At 37.6% G+C, this 9770-nt stretch overlaps 1 protein-coding gene across 4 annotated transcripts; it reads right to left on the bottom strand.

The window, feature by feature from the left end:
* Nucleotides 1-507: 507 nt before the first annotated feature.
* LOC149578299 (uncharacterized) lies at nucleotides 508-9320 on the bottom strand. 4 transcript variants are annotated; one of them, XR_016364271.1, is made up of 6 exons: nucleotides 6137-6501; nucleotides 3499-3797; nucleotides 2823-2922; nucleotides 2012-2620; nucleotides 1752-1876; nucleotides 508-1359 (listed from the first exon to the last, which is right to left on the bottom strand). XR_016364271.1 is itself a non-coding variant. In XM_089828139.1 (4 exons), the coding sequence occupies exons 1-4, from the start codon at nucleotides 9222-9224 to the stop codon at nucleotides 2601-2603; spliced, it is 675 nt and encodes a 224-aa protein (XP_089684265.1). In that variant the 5' UTR covers nucleotides 9225-9320; the 3' UTR covers nucleotides 2012-2600. The 4 variants fall into 4 exon arrangements, 2 of the variants coding, with proteins under 2 accessions (XP_089684270.1, XP_089684265.1); XR_016364272.1 differs by having other exon boundaries at nucleotides 738-1359; nucleotides 1780-1876; XM_089828139.1 differs by lacking the exons at nucleotides 508-1359; nucleotides 1752-1876; nucleotides 6137-6501 and adding an exon at nucleotides 8969-9320.
* Nucleotides 9321-9770: the final 450 nt, after the last annotated feature.

Genomic DNA, 9770 nt, shown 5'->3' with positions numbered 1-9770 from the left:
GGTTCATATGTTCTAAAAGATCAAAGGCATCCTTTCAATACAATTGGGAATTTATATGAATTGCAGAAAATAATTTTTTCATTCAATATTTGAAAGACGACTATGGAATAGAAGGAAGAGAATAAAACGTATTTGATAACCTCTTTTCATCCAATTTAGATGGTTAAATAAGAAGAAACAAAACTTTGATAAATTATTTTAACTAAATAATATGTAAATGATTAGGAAGCTATGTTATAAGGAAAATGAAATTAGGATAAGAAAATGGTATAAATAATTAAATAATAAGATGATTATGACAATTGGCAGATTCTGTGTCAATGGCATGTACTGAGCAAGAAAAGCTAAAACAACATTAAAATTCTCTCATCCATCCCATCAGGTTCTATTCTCATTTCTTTTTGATGTCAAGGGACTTTGTACTTACCATGACTTGATTTCTATTAGACTCTTTGTGAACCATTCAACTTTACTGATAGACTAAAGACCCTTTGACAAAAATACAGATTTATGAATAGATTCTTTATAAATTATTAAAAACAATACTACATTGGATTCTTTATAAAGTACTAAAAACAATACTAAATTTGTGAAAAACTAGTTGTGATTTTGCAATTCTGTTTTTTTCCAATATTTTGTCTTTCTGATACATTCTGTTGAGAGGAGAGAGGATAGCCTGTGCCGTTTAAAAATGGCACCTGGACGTTGGTTTCCAATTTTGAATGAGTAGCACGAGATTGAAGCAAAAGAACAAACCTGCATTTATTGGCCACATTTAGTAGATTTGCATGATTTCATATCCATTTAGTGACAAAACGTAACAACAGCCAGTTGTGTACTTGGAAACTTTTCTTGAGTCAATGTTCGCAGTCGAATATTTGTGACTGCTTTCTGTCCGATGGAGAAGAGTGTCATGCCGTATTTATTTTGGTTGCCAAGGTTGACATTGATTCATATTTTTCACGCTTTACAGAGTGTGCCTGACGTCTAAAATGGCCTCAAGCTATCTTGCTGGGACTTTGGAAGTAAATAGATTTCCATTTATTGGTCCTCATAGCTTTGGGGAATCGTCAGCAGTGAAACTTCCAACACCGGGCTAGTGTTATTTATTAACAATATTATCTACTCATCAAACATTTGCTGACTTAATTATCTACAAATTACCGAACGAAAGAATAAACAATACCTTGCCTGGGAAAGCTTAAACAGGTGCCCAACTATCCTTTAAATGCACTTCAGAACAGTTTGCAATTGTACAATCTTTGAACAGCTATCACGCTTAGCAAGCCATTGTCATGTGAGAAATCATTATAGGAGATGAAAAATCCAAATTTTGACAAATGTTGATAGCAGATCAACCTGCAGGAAACATCAAGATTAGAGATGCTAGACCCAAACCAAAGAGTAGTTGCCCAATATTTCTTACATGCCTATGCCATGCAATTTTTTAATTTACTCAAGACATTCAATTCTAGCAAAAAGTGGAGACAAAAACAGAGCATGGTATTGCTAAGAAAAGATAAAAGTGATATTGGCCATAAGGTTGAAATCACAAGAGTGGAAGCAAAATAGAATAAAGCTGCTGCTTCATTATCATCAGAGCGACTAAATTAATGTAAAGACACACGAAAATGGGATATAACAATCTGTAACAAGCACTTGAATTTAAGATTCAATCAAATGGACATACGTGAAAGGGATAAATGCAGCAGAGCACATGAAAAAACATCTGAACAATGTGATTGCTTTACCAGGATTCTAATAGCTTGTTGGTTTAACCTGAGACTGATGTTCATGAAGATTAGACAGTCCTTATCATTCCCATTCTGGTTAACTCCAGCGAGAAGTCTCCATTCGGGCCAATCAAAATCTGCAACTGCACACGAATCTGATTTACTAGAGAAATCATGGACTCATGATAGAACTTGAGGAGCAAAAGCCTCTGCTAAATCTATGCTTGAAATTATGTCTGTGCCTCCAAGTTTTAATAGTTTAGGTTTTGATCCCTTACCTGTAGACGAAATATCACCATGCCTATACTTTTTCCAGTTCTTCAGGGATATATTCTCGGAGAGATCTAAATGGTTTATGGTGTTATACAGCCTGAGTTGGCTTAGTGATGGAGAAGTTGTTTTCTTGAAAGAGCTTACAAGTTCAAATCTTATAAGTTGTAAGGTATGTATGCCTTCCACAAAAAGTACAGAATAGTTCTGCTGTAAGTCTTTGCTGTTTAAACAAATTTCAAAGGAGGTGCTGACCACCAAGTCAACAATCTCAATAATCTCCCCCAGCACCGACTGAGCCTTCAGCACCCATTGAAGGGAGACTCGAACCCGTGACCCAAGGTTCTGATACCACTTGTTGAAGGCATTTGTCATTGCACCAAAAAAAAGAACCATTCATGCAGATTTAACCCCATCCACAACACAAATCCCAAAGGAGGTGCTGACCACCAAGTCAACAATCTCAACAAGCTCTATAGTACTGTCGCCACATGTAGACCCAGAAACAGATGGCTGATCCTTTCTTCTACTTACATTGATACTGTATTCACTTCTGTTGACAGCCATTTTATAGTGGACTATACAAAGATACATTTGTTAAAGTATCACTGGACATCCTGGCAACATAATCAAAATCTGGAAACCATCAATCATCAAATTTTAACCTATGCCCTGCTGGTTGTTACCATTACCATAAATTTCATCAAAACAAATGGGAAGTAAAAGAATCAAAACCTGATCTTCCAGTTGTGAAGTACAAGCAGATCTTTACAGAGGATAAAAGAACTATTACTTTCAGTAAATGTCTTGATGACATACCTCTGTTTCCATGAAAACATTTCTCCCCAGAACTACTTTTAGCGATTGTTCTCTGAGGAACCTTTGTATAACCATTTAAAATGGCTTTGCATGCTAGAACCTGTAAAATATGCTAAGACATAATCAATGCATAGACAAGTATATTGATTTTCAAAATTTGGTAGATGAAAATTTAGAATGAGACACTATGACCCAATTATCCTCAGCAGCAGGCTTAACCTTGAATGGTAAGGTATCAAGCAAGAGAAGCTGAGCAGCAGTGTTGCTTATAAAAATTAACGAGAATTAGGACTACTTATCGAAAACCCAAAATGCCAAATCTGTTAGCTAGCCACAATGACACAAGCCCACATCCGTTCAACTTTAGATCCCATGCAGAACCAGGCAAGCAATGGCTACTCAAAGTTTTGGCGATTTATTTTACTTAATATTGCTTGCCAACGCCACTAATTTGTTACATCGTTTCTTCGACGGCTGGATTACCACTAAAGGGTATCAACACCTTAATCTGGGCCCTAATTTTCGTTTAAATTGATGTATATTAAATTCATCCCAAGTTAAGCACTTTATTTCCGATATTCAAAGATGCCTTCAAGATATTGCAATTTGCTATAAGACCTAAAACATTGATTCTAACATATTTATAAATCAATTTGATATCAAGAAAATATCTTACTTCTGGATTAAGCTGATGAAAAAGAAGCATTTTGCGCCAAACTTTGCATCTTATCCTGTATGCCACCACAATATGACTAAGGCCCAAGACCAAAGACAACAAAAGAATTGTCAGCATAGCCCTTGATTGCTTCAAATGGGATTCTCGAGACTCTGAAGAGGGGCTCTCTAATGCTGAGTAAACCATAAACAAGGAGGCCTTGACAGTTACGATCATGCTTGAAACAATCCCACATAATAATGCTGTCCAAAGGTAAGGTCCAAATGATAGGCTGGGTGCATCAAAGACAGTAAAAACACCTGCAAATAACAGAGAAATAATTATGTAGGAATAAGAAGAGATTAACGAAGAATTTACCCTCAAAAGAAAAATAATACAAAATCTCATCTAAAAGCATAAATCATCTTTGGTTGCCAATGTAGAACAGAAATTGCTTACAGCATGAGGGTTTCAGAGTCCATGAGAATGAGTATCAAGCTTCTGGTAAAAGCAGCTTTTACTGGAAGCTTGTTACTTAATCATGGAATATTTGCATAGGCATTTCCTTCAGGAATTTTCAGATTTTCCAGATTTTATAGCCAAGCTTCTTGTTTGCACGAAATATTTTTTTGACAGCCATTTGGAAATCAGATGACTGGGCTATTGCTTGCATCTCTTTCTTAACCTGTAAGGGTTTTATGAAAAAAATTTACATTCTACCACAGAAGCTATATTCATGGTGCAATACAAGTGGGTTGCATGATTGTCCTTTCTCAGATCATAAAGAGAATACAATTATAACTCGCGAAACAATGAACATAGCACACAGAGGTTGGTTTGGCCGAATGTCTCATTGCATCTACAAGGAGACAAATCAACATCCACAACAGAAATCAAACGTGACCACATTTAGGACCCGCCATCTTCCTCTCTTTATACAAATACAAAGTAAGCATCTCTGACCAGTTTGGCCATACATAAAACCATGCACATTTCTGCCCTTACGACCCACATACAGATGCCCACCAAAAAACGACTATCAGTTTTATGAACCACAACCATGAAAGACACAGAAAACAAACGCAAGGAATAAAAACCGTGACACTTCTATTGGATGATATGATTTTTCACCGTGTTGGAAATCTATACATTAAATTTTCAGTTCAGGCAGAGAACTAAGGATTTCCAATCCCAAAACCACGTGAAATGACCAGAAATAACGCTAAAACTGGTACTGGAAAATAATTCAGAACAGGGCATGCCCAACAATGAGCAAATGAACATAATATTTCCCATATGAGGACTGATATTTTCCTCATACATTGTTCTCCCTTCACTGTCACTGGTCCAACCATTGGTCGAAGCGCACAAATATCACATTTGTATGTACTTTGCTATATGTATACATACGTGCGTATATTATTTTATGTATACAACATTTGACACGCATCAGCTAAGCATAGCAACAACGTAATGTATTGTTTTAACATCTAAACCGATAACAGCCACTTAACAGAATGTCTGTCACTGTAACCCATTTGAATAAATCACAACATATGCCGCAAGCAACAAAATCATCTGAGGTGCCATACCAGGAATAGAGAATAGCATTCAATCAGGATACCATAACATATAATGTGTGCAAGAAATAACATTGCGAATCTCTTATCCAGAAATGAAAAGAGAGAGATGCACATCCAAACGTACGCATAAGAACACAAATTTCTCACACAGTCTCTGTGTAATAGCAAATAACCATAGATCCAGGGCAAGGGGACGGGCTTTGGAGACGAGGGGATCAAGGGCCTAAATTTGAGCGGTAGTAAGGGGCGGCTTTAATAAATAAATTGAGGTGAAATGAAATCTATGAGGCAAAATCTGCAATATATTAGTTTTGCGAGTGCTCCATGAAATACAACATTCCTATACTAGCAGGTGACCATATAAATACGATTCATGCTTTGGCAGATAGGTGGTATTTCCTATTGATCACTGAAAAAGGAGATGAGACCAACTCGTGCCCACTATCAATGGTGAATCATAAATTGAATTTCTAGTGAGCAATGAACATGCTAAAACAAACCCAATTATACCCAGGTCTGACATTTTTGCCTAAAGGTGCTGCTTCCAAAGTAGTACTGATAAGAGAAAAGGAAATAACGCATAACCAAATATTGGCTCAGGAATACGATTTTCCCATTAAACAAACACATTTTAATCCCAATATCCACCCATGTATGATATTTTTATAGGTCCTGGATGATCTTCCAAATTGAAATGGGGATGTAATGTATGAGTAGCCATGAGTGAATAGCACACATTTGTCTCCCCCACACAGACACTTCTCCCTTCCCCCTCTTCCTCTTCTTCCTCCTGCACCCACCCTTAAATTACGAAATGCATTTGGTAAGTCATCTAATCAAGTGAATCACCGTGACTCACTTGAGTGAATCAAGTTATGGACTGTAATTCCTACTATTAAATTTACTATCACCCGCATTCATTGCCATGAAAATCCATCGAAAAGAAATTTAACATCATTAAACTCCAAGCGAAGTCATAGGGAGAACATTAAATATCATCAAACTCCAAGCGAAATCATGCGGGTAAGGCACAGACCAAAACTGTAGAAAACTAAATTTGAGCAAAGGACTCTTACATAAAATGGACATGGATCGAAGCAGGGAAATGAACGGTATATCGACGAGAGAAAACCCAAAACTGTATGCAGTCCAGTCCATCTTGAAACCGCAGGAACAGTATCTGAAGCTTGATAGAAGAGCATATGGCAGCACTACGTCCAGAATGCAGACAAGAATAGGAGCAGAGCAGAATATGAGAGACCCCAGCATGACAAACATTATAAACACCGTCAAAGCAGCTCTTTGCATCTTCTGCAAGCAACTTGAAGCCATTGCAGGGTATTCCAACTATTGCATGTAGAGCACCTTTGTATGACTTCAATACTGTTATGCGATGTTTTGGGTGTCGTCTTTTCAGACTCTTATGTTGTTATATGATGCTTCAGGACCTCCATGTTCTGTGATGTGGACGTTTAACCAACTCTGAGAATATAAATTAAGTTCTACTTTATCAAACAGGGCAAATTAGTGATGGGTTGGGGGAAATTGATGCCTAAATGCTGATGTGGAGAGTGAGTTTCTTGTTAGTTAACACACTCTTTCTCTTCATTGGTTGTCAGCTGGGTATAAACAGATTTATCGTTTACTGTCCTTCCTGCTGTTTTATCTGTTAGTGGGAAGTGACTGAGGAAGGTAACATGGCAGGGAAGAACCAGCATTGTATAGTGTACTGAACACACATTACCTAAAATAGTTGCGGTGGGGACAGGGGAATCAGAGATGCCACATATGGAAAGTGATGGTAATGTGAATGGAGGCTATTTGGGGAATGGAAACGTGCAATTGCCGAAGTTTAAAAAGGAAACTGATTCTTCCTTGCTTGACTTCTGTGACTTTTCTTCAATTCAATTCCTCCTTGGAAGAAGAGGAGAGAGTTTTAGAGTAAGTTTTGGCATAGATTTTGCTTCAAAGGCAAACAATGTCACCTAGGGGAAAGCCACTTGTCGACAAAGAGGCACCGTGAAAAAATTGAATTTGTTATGAGATTCTAAAGCGAAGTCATAAGAAATGAAGCATAAAGGTGTAAACTAATGATACTTTTTTGTGTGGATCACCTTAGGTGTTTTTAGTTTGTGCTTTTTTGTGTGGATCACTTCACAACATTTGACCTGTATCAGCTAAGCATAATCAGATAACAGCCACTTAACAGAATATCTGTCACTGTAATCCATTCGAATAAATCACAACATATGCCGCTAGCAACAAAATCATTTCACTTTTCATACTAGGAATAGAGCATGACATTCAATCTGGATACCATATAATATGATGTGTGCAAGAAATAATGCTACAAATTTCTTATTGAGAAAATGACATGAAAAAATGTGTTAGAATGGTCAGGATTGTCATTGCACTAAAAGATTGATCTGTTAATGCCCAAAACAATTATAGTCTTATAGAACCACACGAGATGGTTAAGCCATGTCCTGAACCTTGCAAGAGATACTGACCAATAATCCCCCTCATAGGGTCACTCACTGTTGTCTGCATGGATTCAAATGTGTGATCAAGCTCTGACATCACTTGTTAGAATGGTCAAGGTTGACCTGTCAATTTCCAATACATCCAATAGTCTTATAGAACCACAAGAAAAGGTTAAACCATGTTGTGAGCCTCATAAGAAATACCAGCCCACTGCCAACAAAATGAACATCTAACCTTAGACATAAAAATAGAAGTTTCTTTTGTTGACGGGGATGTGAGGGCAAGGGGATAAGCTTTGGGGACGAAGGGATGAAGGGTCTAAATTTGGGGATGTCAGTGACGGTTGGTGAATTACGGTTGAGCTGTAGTGAGGGGCGGGACTAGTAAACAAATTTAGATAAAATGAAAATTTTAAGGCAAAATATGCAATGTAGTAATTTTTTGAGTGCCCATAAAACCTAAGGTTACAATCAGTATATAATGACATGCACCATAAATCAAGCAACTCAGTAGTATCCCTAACGGAGGTGGCAGTAGTGGGAAAACATTTCTCCAAGTCCTCGAGTCTTGCAAACATCCTTGCATGCGGAACACGGGGAATTTTGGCCAGCAACAGTGCATATGACGTGTGTTTCTACTAATATGTGATAGTAGCGACTTCCAAATTGTTATTGACTGACAAAATAGATTCAGAAGAGTGCATACCAAACTCAAGCCAAGAATCACAACATTTCTACACTAGCAGGTGACCATATAAATACGATTCATACTCTGGCATACAGGCTGTGCCACTGATAAAGGAGGTGAGACCAATTTGTGCCGACTATAGATGGTGGATCATAAATTTGAATTTCTAGTAAGCAATCCACATACTAAAATAAACCCAGGTCTGAAAATATCGCCAATAGGTGTTGCTTCCATAGCAGTATATGGAAGAAAAAAGGAAATAACGCATAGTCAAATATTGGCACGGAAATACAAGTTTCCCATTAAACAAACACACTTTAACCCCAATACCTACCTATGTCTGATATTTTTGTCACGGGTGATCTTCCAAATTGAAGTGGGGATGTAATGTGAGTAACCATGAGTAAAGAGCACAAATTTGTCTCCCCCACACACACTTCCTCCTCCCCCCTCTTCCCCTTCCTCCTCCTGCACTCTCCTATAAATTATGAAATGCATTTGGTAAACCATCTAATCAAGTGAATCAAGTAATGGACAGTAATTCCAACTATTAAATTTACTATCACCCACATTCGTTGCCCTGAAAATCCACCGAGAAGTTAAACCCATGAAACATCGTCAAACTCCCAGCAAAATCATGTGGAAAGCATTAAACATCATCAAAATTCCAGCAAAATCATGTGCGTAAGGCACATACCAAAACTGTAGAAAACTAAATTTCAGCAAAGGACTCTTACACAAAATGAACATGGATCGAAGCAGCGAAATGAACGGTATATCAACGAGAGAAAACCCAAAACTGTATGTAGTCCAGTCCGCCTTGAAACCAGAGGAACAGAATCTGAAGCTTGATAGAAGAGCATATGGCAGGACAACGTCCAGAATGCACACAACAACGGGAGCAGAGCAGAATATGAGAGAACCCAGCATGACAAACATTATAAACACCGTCAATGCAGCTCTTTGCATCTTCTGCAAGAAACTTGAAGCCATTACAGGGTATTCCAATTGTTACATCTAGAACACCTTTTTAAGAATTCAAGGCCGTTATGCGATACTGAGTGGTGTTTAACCAACTCTGAGAATATAAATTAAGTTCTACTTTTTCGAACAGGGCAATTAAGTATGGGCGACGTCTATACAGCCGAATATATGCACCAGATGTGACCGTTTTGGGAATTTATTAATTAATTTAAAAGTCACAGAACCACTGTTCTGTAAATTTTAAATTAATTAATAAACTTTCCTGAATGGGGTTGGGGGAAAATCGATGCTGAATACTGATGTTGGGAGTGGGTCACTTGTTAGTTAACACTCTCTTTTTCTTTATTGGTTGTCAGCCATGTTTTTGCTGAGTATAAACAGATTTATCGTTTACTGTCCTTTCTGCTGTTTTATCTGTTAGTGGGATGTGACTGAGGAAGGTAACATGGCAGGGAAGAAACAAGCACTGTACAGTGTATAGTGTACTGAACACCCACTACCTCAAATAGCTGTTGTGGGGACAAAGGAATTAGAGATGCCACAAATGGAAAAAGT

This window comes from Cupressus sempervirens, chromosome 1, assembly GCF_028749045.1.
Source record: "Cupressus sempervirens isolate cs-2001-9-10 chromosome 1, ASM2874904v1, whole genome shotgun sequence".
Lineage (NCBI taxonomy): Eukaryota > Viridiplantae > Streptophyta > Pinopsida > Cupressales > Cupressaceae > Cupressus > Cupressus sempervirens.
This window is presented reverse-complemented; position numbering and strand designations above follow the sequence as displayed.